General features: G+C 39.7%; 1 protein-coding gene across 2 annotated transcripts in view; it reads left to right on the forward strand.

Annotated features, from left to right (window-relative positions):
* NEXMIF (neurite extension and migration factor) overlaps positions 1–15,461 on the forward strand; it is a 175,455-nt gene extending 159,994 nt beyond the window's left edge. Inside the window, exons 3-5 of one of the 2 annotated variants that reach the window (XM_081566914.1) lie at positions 9,579–9,704; positions 10,400–14,771; positions 15,368–15,461. In XM_081566914.1, coding sequence (XP_081423040.1) covers positions 9,626–9,704; positions 10,400–14,771; positions 15,368–15,461 — 4,545 coding nt within the window. In that variant the 5' untranslated portion in view covers positions 9,579–9,625. Of the gene's footprint in view, positions 1–9,578; positions 9,705–10,399; positions 15,066–15,367 lie in introns of those variants that run through there. The other variant, XM_081566915.1, reaches the window with a different exon arrangement.
* Positions 15,462–15,867: the final 406 nt, after the last annotated feature.

Raw genomic sequence — 15,867 nt, forward strand, 5'->3', positions numbered from 1 at the left:
GGGCTTCTCCAGTTGGGGCAACTACTCTTTAGTTGCAGTGCATGGGCTTCTTTCTCACTGAGATGGCTTCTCTTGTTGCAGAGTATGGGCTCTAGGGTGTGCAGGCTCAGTAGTTGTAGCACATGGGCTTAGCTGCCCCATAGCATGTGGAATCTTCCTGGACCAGGAATTGAGCCTGTGTCCTCTGCATTGGCAAGTTCATCCCCAACTACTGAACAACCAGGGAAGTCCCGTTAAAATTTTTTTAAGAATTAAAAATAAAATACTAAAGTTTATAAGTCTGATGGGGAGGCTGGCTATTCCCAACTTGAGCCCATGAATGCCTCTTCTTGTTTCTGTCCACTTCTAATTCACATCTTATTGCATATAAGGTTTTCTAGCATCTATGTAGTGCTTTAACATGGACAATGCATTTTCACCTACTTTCTCATTGATTTATGATCCTATGAACTTGTTCTTCTTGGGAATTTCTTTACAGTGATGTCAGAAAGGATGGTGCAGATAATAGTGAGGTAGGGAAAAATAAGAGGAATGGAGATCCAAATATTGAACCACTGAGCTATGCCAAAATGCAGCCACTATAGCTGCTGCCCAGGAACCTAACAGCAAAGAAGACCCCTCCCTTAGACTTATGTCTGCCAAAAATCAAGGCAGATGGAACATGCAGAGCCTTGTCACCCAGCTAGTTAGTGGTTGTACTTCATCCATCCTATGATATCAGTTCTTACATGAGTTTTTGTGCATATCTTTTGGATTTTGGACTATTAATCGTGAAAGATGACATAGAATTATACCATACTTTTGAGATATATACAATTTTTTTAGTGTTTTACTGTGATCATCTTTTTTTGATGTCTTTCTTATATTTAAAAAATTTGTATGACTCATTTAAGCACGTTTTGGTACATATACACAATGGAACATTACTCAGCCATTAAAAAGAATACATTTGAATCAGTTCTAATGAGGTGGATGAAACTGGAGCCTATTATACAGAGTGAAGTAAGCCAGAAAGAAAAACACCGATACAGTATACTAGCACATATATATGGTATTTAGTCAATCGGTAAAGATAACCCTGTATGCGAGACATCAAAAGAGACACAGATAAATAGAACAGTATTATGGACTCTATAGGAGAGGACGAGGGCGGGATGATATGGGAGAATGGCATGGAAGCATGTAAATTATCATATGTGAGGTGAATCGCCAGTCCAGGTTCAATGCATGATACAGGGTGCTTGGGGCTGGTGCACCGGGATGGCCTGGAGGAATGGGATGGGGAGGGTGGTGGAAGGGGGGTTCTGGAGGGGGAAAGCATGTATACCCATGGTGGATTCATGTCAATGTATGGCAGAACAAATACAATGTTGAAAAAAAAAATCACATCTCCATATATCTAACCTAGTATCTTGAAATTCTGGTAGATGTTAGAAAGTTGAATTAGCCAAGCAGAATTATGGATAACTATGTACTCTCTATACTAACGCTGATTCTGTCATCCGTCAGCTGACTGGAGTTGAACTGGGAAGATTTAGACTAGATAGATCTTGGCTAGGCTAACCTGGAGAACTTCTGCGGACCTGTTTGCTACAACAGTCTCATTTCATTGATCCATTTCAGTCCCTAACCAAACCCGTAGTTTCTCCAGCCATATCAGCTTGCTGGTCAGTTGCCTCCTATCCAGCTAAGACTTTTTTTGGCTTCATTATAGATGTTGGACCTGACGATCAAGCTTATTACTCATCTTGCTTTATTCTCATAAACATCCTGGCACTTGTGTTTCTGAGGTTACTCTGGTCTGGAATCCAACCACTCCTAATGCTCCTTTTACAATCATTCAATAACTCTTTGAGAGCTTCCCTGGTGGCTCAGTGGTAAAGAATCTGCCTGCCAATACAAGAGATTCAGGTTCAATCCCTGGTCCAGGAAGATCCCCTGGAGGAGGGCATGGCAACCCACTCCAGTATTCTTGCCTAGAGAACCCCATGAACAGAGGAACCTGGCAGGTTACAGTCTATGGGATTGCAAAGAGTCAGACATAACTTAGTGACTAAACAACAATAAATGAGCTCTTTGACCTCTCTCCTCTCCATATGCCAACTCCTGTTCCCTCACCTGCCACATCTAAATCATTTCCCAAATCTCTACAACATACCTCTGCAATTTACTCAAATCTAAAATATTTCCATTTTTATTTCCTCTTCCCTAATTCTAATCTTCTTGACCACTCACACTTGAACATTGTCTCCTAACATATTTTCTTACCTCTCATTCTTGCTGTCTCACTGGTCCTAATGTTCTAATCATAGTATTTCTCTTCTCAAAACCCTTCAGTGTCTTCTTTAACTAACATTTGGGTGGCCTCCACAGTATAGTTCTCATCTTTTCAACCATATCTTCTTATATGTACCTGATGTTTTAGGGGAAAAAAAACTACTGTTCCCCAAATTCTCCCCCATCATTTTCTATCATTCAACATCATCTTCTAGTCAACTTTTACAGAGTATATACCATATTCTAAACACTATTTGAGCTAAGCCCTATGGAGTTGAGGGGTGCTTAGTCTTTTGAGGGTATCAGATATAAAGAAGTAATGTTTATATAAGATGATAAACATGGAGAACAGCAAAGTTCTTTGGGAACACAGAGAGGGGAAAAAGTTAATTTGTTTGTGGTAGGGAGAATCAAGGAAAGTGCCAGGAAATTTTGAGTAGGGAATAGGAGAGGGAAATGAAACAAAAGCTGGAAAGGGAGGAAGGAGAGAATAGAGGAAGGAGAAAGAGTAGGGAGAGATATTCCAGGCACAGAGAATATCAAGCAAGATACCTGGAAGCAAAAAGAGGTCTAGAGTATTAAGTTAAAATATTTTGGAGTATAAAGTAGAGGTGAAGAGAATGAAAGTGAGTATTGATTGAAAATGGTATTGTCAATGGTCAGAATGGCCATCATCAAAAAATCTGCAAACAGTAAATGCTGGAGAGGGTGTGGAGAAAAGGGAACCTTCTTACACTGTTGATGGAAATGCAAACTGGTACAACCATTATGGAGAACAGTGTGGAGATTACTTTAAAAAACTGGGAATAGAACTGCCATATGACCCAGCAGTCCCACTGCTGGGACTATACCCCAAGGAAATCATAATTGAAAGAGACACATGTACCCCAATGTTCATTGTGGCACAATTTACATTAGCTAGGACATGAAAGCAACTTAGATGTACATCGTAAGATGAATGGATAAGGAAGTTGTGGTACATATACACAACGGAATATTGCTCAGCTATAAAAAGAAATGAATTTGAGTCAGTTCTAATGAGATGGAACCTATTATACGGAGTGAAGTAAGTCAGAAAGAGAAAGACAAATATTGTATATTAATGCATATATATGGAATTTAGAAATGTGGTGCAAATGATCCTACATGTAGGGCAGCAAGGGAAACACAGATATAAAGAACAGACTTTTGGAATCAGTGGGAGAAGACAAGGGTGGGATGATTTGAGAGAATAGCATTGAAACATGTACATTACCATATGTAAAATAAATGACCAGTGCAAGTTTGAGGCATGAAGCAGGGCATTGGTGCTCTGGGAAAACCTAGAGGGATAGGGTGGAGAGAGGGGTGGGAGAGGGGTTCAGGATGGGGGGATACATGGATACCTATGGCAAATTAATGTTGACGTATGGGGGAAAAAAAGCCATCGCAATCTTGTAAAGTAATTATCCTCCAATTAAAATACATTAATTAATAATAATAATAAAAGAGGCTTCCAGTTCAAGATGGTGGAGTAGAAGGATGTGCACTCATCTCCTCCTGCAAGAGCACCAAAATCACAGGTAGCTGTTGAACAACCATCAACAGGAGGATGCTGGAACCTACCAAAAAAAAAAAAAGATATGCCACATCCAAAGACAAAGACGAAGCTGCAGAAATTAAAAGACACTTGCTCCTGGAAAAAAGGCTATGACCAGCCTAGACAGAATATTAAAAAGCAGACAGTACTTTGCCAGCAAAAGTCCATCTAGTCAAAACTATGGTTTTTCCAGTAGTCATGTATGGATGTGAGAGTTGGACTATAAAGAAAGCCGAGCACCAAAGAATTGATGCTTTTGAACTGTGGTGTTGGAGTAGACTCTTGAGACTCCCTTGGACTGCAAGGAGATCCAATCAGTCCATCCTAAAGGAAATCAGTCCTGAATATTCATTGGAAGGACTGATGCTGAAGCTGAAACTCCAGTCCTTTGGCCATCTGATGCGAAGAACTGACTCATTGGAAAAGACCTTGTTTCTGTGAAAGATTGAAAGCAGGAAGAGAAGGGGATGACAGAGGATGAGATGGTTGGATGGCATCACCGACTTAATGAACATGAGTTTGAGTAAGCTCCAGGAGTTGGTGATGGACAGGGGGGCCTGGCATGTTGCAGTCCATGGGGTTGCAAAGAGTTGGACATGACTGAGCGACTGAACTGAACTGAGCAGAGCCCTACCCACCAGAGCAAGACCCAGTTTTTCCCACCAGTAGTCCCTCCCATCAGAAAGCTTACACAAGCTTCTTAGCCTCTTCCATCAGAGGGCAGACAGAAGAAGCAAGAAGAACCAAAATCCAGGAGTCACTAAAACAAAGGCACATTACAGAACACTAATCAGCATGAAAAAGCAGAAAGTTATGTCCCAGATGAAGGAACAAGATAAACCCCAGAAAAACAACTAAAGAAGTTGAGATAGGCAACCTTCCAGAAAATGAATTCAAGATAATGATAGTGAAGATGATTCAGGATCTCAGAAAAAGAACGGAGCAAAGATTGAGAAGATACAAGAACTGTTTACCAAAGACCTAGAAGAACTAAAGAACAAACAAACAGATGAATAATACACTAGAAGGAATCCATAGCAGAATAACTGAGGCAGAAGAACGGATAAATGACCCGGAGGACAGAAATGTTGGAAATCACTGCCACAGAACAGAACATAGAAAAAAGTATGAAAAGAAATGAAGAGAGCCTAAGAGACCTCTGGGACAACATTAAACACACTAACATTTGCATTATAGGGAACCCAGAAGGAGAATAGAGAGAGAAAGGACCTGAGAAAATACTTGAAGAGATCATAGCTGAAAACTTCCCTAAAATGGGAATGGAAATAACCAACCAAGTCCAAGAAGCATAGAGGGTCCCAGGCAGGAATAACCCAAGGAGGAACACACCAAGACACATAGTAATCAAATTGATGAAAATTAAAGACAGAGATAAAATATTAAAACCAACAAGGGGAAACTGACAAATAATATACAAGGGAACTCCCATCAGGCTATCAGCCAATTTCTCAACAGAAACTCTACAAGCCAGGAGGGAATGGCCTGATATATTTAAAGTGATGAAAGGGAAGAACCTACAACCAAAGATACTCTACCCAGGAAGACTCTCCTTCAGATTTGATGGAGAAATCAAAAGCTTTCCAGACAAGCAAAAGTTATGAGAATTCAGCACCACCAAACCAGCTTTACAAGTGCTAAAGAAACTTCTCTAGGCAGAAAACAAGAGAAGGAAAAGTCCTACTTACAGAAAATAAACCCAAAACAATGCTAATAGGATCATGAAAGTGAAAGTGAAAGTGTTAGTCACTCAGTCATATCTGACTCTTTGCTACCCCATGGACTTTACCCTGCCAGGCTCCTCTGTCCATGGAATTCTCCAGGCAAGAATACTGGAGTAGTTTGCCATTCCCTTCTCCAGGGGAATAGTATCATACATATTGATTATTACATTAATTGCAAATGTATTAAATGCACCAACCAAAAGACATAGATTGACTGAGCAGATGAAAACATGTGCATGTATGCACTTCCACTTATCACATTACTCTGCTTGACCCCCCAAATTGTATGTAATTATTTTATATTGTTAGGTTAATCATGTTCCCATTATGGCTTGCAATTGTAATCATCCTTTATTTTTTGTCTGACTATTGATTGTGAAAACTGATAAACATCTTTTACTATTGTGATTCTGTAAGTATTACTCACTTAATACCATTGTATCATGATTGGTCAGCAGAAAAATTATAGAATTCTATATCACCAAAACTAGCATTTAATATAAAAACCTGTAATCACTGTTTAAAATTCAGATGCATATCAGAATTATCTTGGAATTTTTTTGAAAAATACAAATGCCCAAGTATTTTTTTTTACCAGAGCTCCAGATATGTTTCTATGGAGCAGCCATGTTTAAAAACAACTGGACTATATGAGGATCTTTTACCTTTATCTAGTTTCATTTTTCTATTTCATAGTCAGTGCTCCCATTTCACTTAGTTTATGTTTTCCAATTTCTCCATCTCTTCTTTTTCTTTGATGTTCTCTCTCAAGCCTTTATCAATCATAGTAGAAAAGCTTTTGTATACATATATATATGTATAATATATATGTTTCGAAAACTTACGAATTTTTGCCTAAAAAATTTATGACATTTTGATTCCACTTGTTTGACTTAGTATAAATAGAATGCTATATTTATAATGTTTTAAAAATAGATATGCAACAAGCAACAGAAGCTCACTATATAGCACAGGGAACCATAGTCAATGTCTTGTAATAACCTATAACAAAAAAAATTTCAAAAATAATATATGTGCTTATATATAAAACTGAATCACACAAAAAAAAGAATTCTATTTTTTAAAATTTAGTAATGTTTATATTTTTACCAGTTTTTCTAAATGTCCTATGGACATCTAATAACAACTTATGAAATACAAAATTTTGAATATATTTGTGTAGCATATGATTAATATAAATTAATTAAATGTAAATCTATTATATTTAGATTATTAATGACATCATTCAAGATGCTTCTATTCTTGTTTTTTCTGCGCTTGATAAAATAGTCCCTGAGCAATGTTAATATATCTCAGTATGATTATATATTTTTTCTTTTCACTTATATTTCTTGTGATTTTTGCTTTTGTATCTTTGTTTCTTTGTATTTAAGGTTTCTTTGCTGTTAATGGTTTATGATGTCTATCTTCTTGGTGAATTGTACCTTTTATCATAAAAAATATTCATCTTTGTTTCATAAATTAATTTTTAAAGAAGAAAAATGAAACAAATAAGGAAAAGGGTGTTATATGCAAGGAAAGTGTCAGGCCTATGATTCTGTAGCAGTTGTTTAGGTTGACTGGAGTAGGGAGAGACTCATGGCAACTCATGAAGTTCCTGAAGCCTAGAATGCCTTTCTCTCCTCTATTATTCCCCATTCCTACTCCCTGGAACACCATCCTTCAAGGTCCAAATCAAACGCTGCTATTAGTAAATCCTTCACTGATTTCCCTCCTTTCTAGAAGTTGAATAATTTCTCTCTATTTTGAACTCCTATAGAAACTTTTTCCCTCTATTTCAGTGAATGCTACTGCTAAGTCGCTTCAGTTGTGTCTGACTCTGCGCGACCCCATAGACGGCAGCCCACTAGGCTGCCCCATCCCTGGGATTCTCCAGGCAAGAACACTGGAGTGGGTTGCCATTTCCTTCTCCAATGCATGAAAGTGAAGTCGCTCAGTAGTGTCCGACTCTCAGCGACACCATAGACTGCAGCCTACCAGGCTCCGCCGTCCATGGGATTTTCCAGGCAAAAGTACTGGAGTGGGGTGCCGTTGCCTTCTCCGATTTCAGTGAATAAAATATATTTATTAGCATTTGTCTATGACTTGTTTTCTCCCATAAATTCTGAGCACCTTGAAAGCAAGGATCTAGTTTCAGTCAACTATTTTTCCACTGCAGTTTCTGGTACACCACCATGACCACAGGTAGTACATAGTAAATTTGTTGAATTAATTTAAACTGGTATCCCAGAGATTAGCACTACTCGTCCCAAAGGCTGTGTTGTCCCAGATCCATAGGCAGAAACATGAATTACTTTCTTGCGTAATTTTTTCCCAGTTGAGAAAGGCCAAGGACAGCCCCCAACACAATTGTAGGCATGGGTCATCCAGACTCTGAGACCTGAGCCCTAAAGGCCTTTGGGGAAGTGCATAGCAATCTACTGGGACAAGATCTGTGAGCCTTCTTCAGACCCAACTGAGGGAAGGTCAGGTAGGAGAGGTTGCTTTTCCACTTTAACTGAGCATTTTCTTGCTTCAAAATACCTGTCTCCATGCTAATGTTATATCAGTGCCATTACACTGCATGATTTACCATGATCAGCAAAGCAGCTTGTACGTTATTCCAAACGTGCTAATCAATTTTAGCTCATAATAGATTTTAATAACCCTATAAAATTTGTTATCCTAAAATGCTGATTGATAGGGAAGAGCTAAAGCAAGTGCAGAGATGTTTGTATTGCAGCAATAAAAAATTATAATCCTCCTAAATCTTTTTTTATAAACAGCCAAGGTATGAATAAAAATGTGGGAAAATACATACCTTTAAGTTGTGTCATTTAGAGCTGAGATCTAAAAAGTCATAGGAAAGGACTAAAGGATTTTCTGCTCAGGGTTTAGCCTTCTGATTCTGTAGAGGGGAGAAAAGGCCCAAATAATTGATAATCATTGTTAATATCTATGATAGTATCTCTATTAGTATCTGAGCCAGTATCTATGATACTCAGTTTGCCCTTTTGGAAAAAATTAAGGGAATAAGGGAGCTCCCTGGTAGCTAGAGGTTAGGATTCAGTGCTTTCACTGCCATGGTCCAGGTTCAATCCCTGGTGGGGAAACTGAGATCCCAGAAGCTGCATGGCATGGCCCAGAAAAAGAAAACAAATAAGAACCTAGTAGAGCCAAAATTACAAGGTGATTATAAGTACAAAATGAGAGAACTTCTGTAACTGTATCCAGCCTAGCACCTAAGTGCTCCTTTCCTCTCCCCTTTCCAACTTATCAAACTCCCATAGCAGTCTCCACCACTTCTCTCTTTTGCCAAAGCATATTTTCTCTATTCTCAACACTTTTTTGCATTTAATTCAGAGCAATGAATCCTGGGTGCTTGGTTAGATTTTTTCTGAGGAGAAATTTATGTTCTCAGGAAAACAGCATCCCAGAGTAAAGTTACAGTGGCACTTAGATGTTCCATGACACAGTATTCTTGTTGTATCTGACAAGATTAGATAATTCTTGATAATTAAGTGCATTGCTCCTGTATATATTTCATGATACATTAATTTTTGCTAGTACTATTTGTCCGAAGCAGCTGTTCTTTATTTCATTACCTGAAAGGGGATATAAGTATATATCAGTAATCTGTGGAAACATTTTTACAGCCTTGTTTTGGCCAGGGGTTGGAAGTGGTTAAATGTGTTACTATCTGAAAGAAGATGTAAGTTTGCCTGCTTCCTCAGACTTCTGTTTTAATAGTATGGTAGCCAAGAGGGGATAGAAGGATCTAGAATGTATGAATGAACTGTGAATTTCCAAACTGACTTATATGGTATGTATAAGCTATGAAACAAAAACAGTAGTGGCTATGAAGCCAGTCTGGAAACAGGTAAATTCCAGTAAAGCTTTTAAGACCTCTCTAGCTGAAATAACCTTAAAACCGAGAAAAAATTTAGTGACTGATATTATTATCTATTTGAAATGTGCAGGTTGGACAGCATTTGGACTTGGAATGAAACAATAAGAGGTTCCATTCATGGATAACCAACAAGATAAGGCTATTGTTGCCTCAACCAACGGAGAAAACACTATGATTAATGGGGTCAAGGAAAATGGTAAGGGAATTTAATTATAGTATGCAATAGTTCTCCCAGTAGTCCTTTGTTATGGCTATAGAGTTTCAGTATCCACAGAGCAGGGGCAAGTTAAGTCTAGGATACCTCTGAGATAGGTGTTAATCCTTAACTTTATCCCACCGAATCTGTAACTGGACTAGAAGGGTCTCTAGGAGGTATCTAATCCAATGCCTTTGCTCTCCGAAATCATCTCTAGCAAATGAATACTTAGGTTCCCCTAAATTCATAGTGAATTAGAAATCTGCTTTGATGTGAAGTTTAAAATGTCTAGATTCCGTAGAAGCTTCTAAAACAGAGGTAAGTCTGAAGGATAGGAATAGGCTTTATAGTTAAAAAATCATGAATATATCCCATCTGAGCATTTTCCCACCCTGAAAGCTTTGACTTTCCAATTGATCAAGCAATCCATTTTCCCCTCATTTCTGAGGAGAGTGCTGTGTGTGTCTGAAGAAAAAGCTGAACCTAAAGAAATAATTACTTTTCATTCCCATAAATGTTCAGTACAAAATCAGGGTCATTCTTTAACTTTGTAGTTTCTAGTTCTGAAGTTAGAGAAGCTGAACTTTACCTCTTATAATTAAGATCAAGTACCAGAAACTGATCAAGGGAAAGAGTTAATGAGTCTGGTCTAAGATCTTTAACTTTATTTCTGTCATTTCCCCCCTTTTCTCTAGATTCAGAGGACCAGGATGTGGCAATGAAGTCATTTGCAGCTCTAGAAGCTGCTGCACCAATCCAGTCTATACCGGTGGCTCAAAAAGAGAACCTGATGTACCCCAGAGGTCTCCTGCCTCTACCCTCTAAGAAGCCCTGTATGCAGAGCCCTCCCTCTCCTTTGGGCCTCATTGAAGCACCTGAGCATGCTGCTAATAGTGCTTCTGTGAATGCCATCTCCCTTACATCTGGTGTTGCAAAGGGTCTGAACACATGGTCATTGCCCAATGAGTGTGAGAAAGCTCCATTTGCCATAATGGAGCCTGCAGGCATGTCAGCTCTGAATGGGGACTGCCTCATGCAGCCAAGCCGGACTTGCTTGGGCTGCTTCATGGAATCCAAGGATGCAGTAGATCCTGAGCCAGGGATCAGTCTAAAAGTCAGTGATCTAAACAGGGATTATGAAACCTGTGCCGTCTCTGATATAGGGATTCAGTGTATTAATGCTGGAGAAAACATGAAATACGGAGAACAGCTTCTCTCAGATCAGCTTCTAGGCTTCCCCTTGCACAAATCAAGGGCAGGAGATAGACGAGAAGCTGAGAAACCTGACATTGACTTGGAGGACCCAGGTCAGAAAAGTTATTATGAGGCATTACTGTTAGATAAGTGCAATACAGAAGAGGCTTTGCTGGCAAATTCCAATCAGGATTGGGGTTACTTTGAGACTTTCATTAGTGAGAGTAAGATCGAACTACTTGACCTCTGTTCCAAGAATGAGCTGTCTGTCAACCTGTTCTCTGAAGAAGATGTGGATAACTACATGTTTGATGATGATGAGTCAACACTGGGAAGTGATGTCTGCTCCCTGAAAATTCGATATGAGTCCTTCCAGGACAATGTCCGAGACAAGACCACCCTTTTGATGCAGGAGGATGCCCAGTTCAACTTTTTTCCCAGTGTCTTTACTACCTGCCCCAAGCGGGAGTCTAAGACTGGGGCCCTGAAGCAAAGTAGCGATTTTTCCCAATTCAAGGTCCCTGATGTGAGCATTATCTGGGGGGAGGAAGATAAAAACCTGGACAAGAAGAAAGGTAAAGAAGAAGGCCAGGAAGAAAAAGGTGCAGAGAAAAAAGATGGGAAGGATAACGAAGAAAAATCTGCCTTAAATAGACCATGCAGTGGAACTGAAGTAGGGCAATTTAAGAATCTAAAGCAAGGCCATCTTGCCAATTCCTTGGAGGCATCAGGGAATTTCAGTGATGGTGGTTCCTTCATTGAGGTCTCATTTGATACCATGGGGGAGATCAAGGACTGTAGCCGCTATATGGCTCGGGACACTAATTCTGGCAGCTCCTCCTCCCAGCAGAACTATGGGCTACGAGCCAAGAGAAAAGTCAGGTATAGTGAAGATTATCTGTATGATGTTGACTCGCTAGAGGGTGAAAAAGTAAATGAGAGGAAGGAATGGCTGCCAGGTGGTTCTATAGAAGAAGATGATGATGAATGGTGTCCCAAAAAGAGAAGAAAAGTAACCCGTAAGGAGCCTCCTGTTATTATCAAATATATTATCATCAACCGCTTTAAAGGTGAGAAAAACATGCTGGTGAAGTTGGGTAGAGTGGATGCCAGTGAAACAACAGTTAATTTGAGTGAAAATCAGCTCAACAAATATGCCAAACTGGCTCCCTTGAAGGGCTTCTGGCAAAAGAAGAAAAAGCAGAGAAACAGCAATGCAGACTCCAGCAAAACATCCTTATGCCAAAAGCAAAGCTTTGAACCAGGTAGCTTTGAGATGTCATTTCTGCCACCTGCTCGCAAACGAAAATCTAAACTTGGCAACAGGCACAGGATTCAAAGAATCTCATCCATAGAAACGTCAGCAAGTGGTAAGCAGGTTTCATTCTGCAATGATGAGAGGCAAGCTAATAATCGTAAAGAAGATGGAGACCTGAAAGGTACACTGAAGTCAGCACCTCTGGCTTCCCCCAGCTGTACAAATGGATCACATTTAAATGACATCACAGGTCCTGACTCAGAGAAAGTCAAAGCCCAAGATGGTCAGTTTAAGGGACCAGAGAGGAAAGTGCTTAACAAAATCAAATTTAAAAGTGAAGCCAGGTTAAAATCCAAGAAAATCAAAGCTGGGCAAGAAAGCAAGCCAATTGTTCAAATGAGCCCTCTTTTGGAAAACCAATCCTCCAAGGCTAATTCAAAGAATGAAGCTATTCCTGGGACCTCAAACAGTTCTCATCTATCTGAATTTCATGAGACAAAGGTTGCTAAGAATTCTACTTTCCTACCAACCAGCTGCTCTTCTGAAATGCCTCTATCATCTGCTCATGTTGCCAACAATATACCTGTTATTCCTGGAGGGTATCTACAGACGTTGTTAGATGCTTCTGACTTGTCAAATAATACTGGTATCTCATACTTCAATCATCATTCTCCAGAACAAAATGAAGACAGGCTCACTCAAACAGAAAAATCATTTGTACCTCTCCAACCCACCCAGGACTGTGTGCTTTCCTCACCTTCTGAGTCTGAGCTGCTTCAGTCATCCCAAAACTTCAAAATGGAATCAAGCAGCTATGGAGATGTGTGGCACAACAAACCTACTTCTGGCTCCCAGGAATTCATGGCTGAAGTCTCAAGGGAGGTAGCTCCAACACAGTCCAGTGAATTTGGAGTCTCCCAAGTAGTCTCCATGGAAAATAGCCTCACAGCTACAACATACAATCCAGTCTGTCTCAATAGTGGTGGCAGTAGTTGCAACAAGGTCATATATACCTCTGTGCAAGACACCCAGCTCTCATCTGATGATTCTTACCAATTATGTCACTTTAATAATGGAGAGGTCTGCTTTCCTTTCCAGCAGGGTTCAGTCAATACGGACGACGTGCGGCTCTTTAGCTTTGATTCCATTGCCCCACTATCTGTCAACTCAAGCAATTATTGCTCCTTAAGCTTGAAATCTTGTGAAAAGGATGGTGATGATGATATTGCTGATGACTTCTTGGCCCACTGCAGCCCCAAGCTGGTAATCCAGCAGAGCATTGATGAGATAGCACCACTAAAGGAGTCCACTGACCTCCTGGATATCTCCAACTTCACTCCTGACAAATTCCGCCACTCTTCCCTCTCAGAGATATCTCCACCTGATACTCCCAGTCTTTCCCCTCAAATTGCCAGATGTGAGAATATCAAGACACTAGGAACACTAAAAGGATTCCAAGAGGGTGTCCCAGGAACACTGGGCAATATGGAGAAAATCAAGTGGGACAGCAGTACCCTTTCACGGCAGGTTCAAGTGGATGATGGATTTACTTTAAATAACCATCAGTTTCAGTTTCATATGTTCAATGATGAGGATTCTGTCAGCTTGCTCCAGAAAGCCCCTTGCTTATCAACATTTAATGATCCATCTAGTCAAGTGAGTACCAGCAACAAGGTGTCAAAATCAAGAAAGAAAAGTTCACCCAGCAAGAGTGGGTCTATGAACCAAAGCTCTTCTCAGAAAAACAACAGGAAAAAATCCCCCAAAGGCAACAACAAAGGGACTGAAAAACCACCTGGCAAAACCTCCCGCCAGGTCCCTAAGTCAACAAAGAAAGGGAAATTCATGGCTGCAATCAATGGAGAGAAAATGCAAATTGGCATCAGTCGTGGAGGAGGCCAAATCAACAGCATATCCTCCATGGGGAAGACATTGGCTGAATGTATCCAACATGGCCCTGTGGCCTCTATGAAGATGCCAAGTCAGAAGGGACTTTCTGGAGACTGGTCTTTGGGGAAGGAGAGCAGCCCAGGCTGGAATGACATGAACATGGGCACCAACACCAACAACCTTTTGGATGATGACCAACGGGAATTTCAGGAGCCGTCATATATCTTGTCCAACATTGCCTCTGGTATGGCAGATGTGCAGAGGTTCATGATGGCCTCCATAGAACCCCTTTGGGAACCCATGGAGCACCATGGGGACCCCAATATATTCTACTCCCCTGAGTCCAATAGTCTAAAATTAAAAACCCTCAAAATATTGGCTGGGACACCACAGGAATCTAAAAAAAAGGTCAACAGTGGCTCTCCAGGAGCCACTAAGAATCACAGGTCTATCAAGGGTGTGAGTAAAAGCAATGGGAAAGCAGCGATAGGTGATCCTGGTCGTGCAAGTATGTCTGGTTATAATGAGGATTCTCGCTCTGCCTTCTTTGATAAAAAGCTTAATAACCTGAGCACTTTAGGCAATAATGTACCAACACACAAAAAGTTATATCGTCACAAAACCAGCTCCAAGGCCCTGAGAGAAGAGAAGTGTAAGGGAAAGCGCATGGAGCGAGAACAGGTCCACAAGGATGAGGTTGGAACAGCTTCTTTTGAAAAACTGAGGTAATACTGCACCAAAATGGCTGAGATGATGCACCTTAGCTTTCCTACTCTGCTAAGCCCACAGTCCCTCATTTTTCCCTCTTGAAAGCAAAAGTTTGCATGAAAGAAACTGTCCCATTCCTTTCTTTTTCAAATTAAAACAAAAAGAAAAAAGTGCATGAAAATCCCTATACCTCTAAGCCACCCAAAAGATTGGGCAATTTTGTTGTGGCTTGACTAGGGATAAATTTTGACAAGGCTACTTTTTCTGCTAGTCAGCATTAATTTTTACTTACTGAGAAAATACAACTAAAATATGCTTTTGAATGATTTGGGGAAGGGAAGGGCTTTGCAGTAAGAAAAATTTTGACCAACAGAATTTAAAAGTTATATAGACAAAAAAACCAAGATGATTTAAACTAAAAGAGCATAATTTGGAAAACAAAATCTCATCATAAGGCAATTAGGAGTGCTTTCTAGTGCCCCCTGCTATTTATATCTTTTTCTGCATCATACGGCATCTAGTATGATGTAAACAAATTTAGATTGTATGATCCCTTTGTGGGACATACACTAAATCTAACTAAGATGGCATAAATTGTTTGGTTTTTCTGCAGGGATTCCGACTACAATCTCCTAAAAGCAGAAACAACATTTTGGGTTTTACCTGTGTTTGAAGAAGAGACTCGCATTTTCCAGAAAGACATTTGATGTTTGTGTTTTATTTCTTTCAAAATATGCCTTGTGGTATGTATGTTGACATGTAAGTGCTTAAAGAAAAGAATTTTAAAGTGTGGGAATAAGTCTTTAGAAGCAAACTTTAATCTGATGTTCTATGTAAAAGACTTTAGAAGTCATACAGTTGCACAAGTAGTTTATGCACTATTTATCCAAGGGGAAATAAAGGAAAACATTGTGCCAAACTACAAACAAGTGACTGTATTGTATATATTTTTACTTCTATATCAACATTTGGTTGTGAGTATTTGGGGAACTTGTCCCTGTTAATTTACTAGAAACATTCCAGTGATTATTGCTATTAACCACCCCCACTTATGTGGATAGCACCTGTAGATCACAGTGGAAAAATATGTTGTGTTACACAATTTACCAAAAC

The sequence above is a fragment of the Giraffa tippelskirchi genome, chromosome X, assembly GCF_054371585.1.
Source record: "Giraffa tippelskirchi isolate mGirTip1 chromosome X, T2T-mGirTip1v1.2.pri, whole genome shotgun sequence".
NCBI classification, from domain to species: domain Eukaryota; kingdom Metazoa; phylum Chordata; class Mammalia; order Artiodactyla; family Giraffidae; genus Giraffa; species Giraffa tippelskirchi.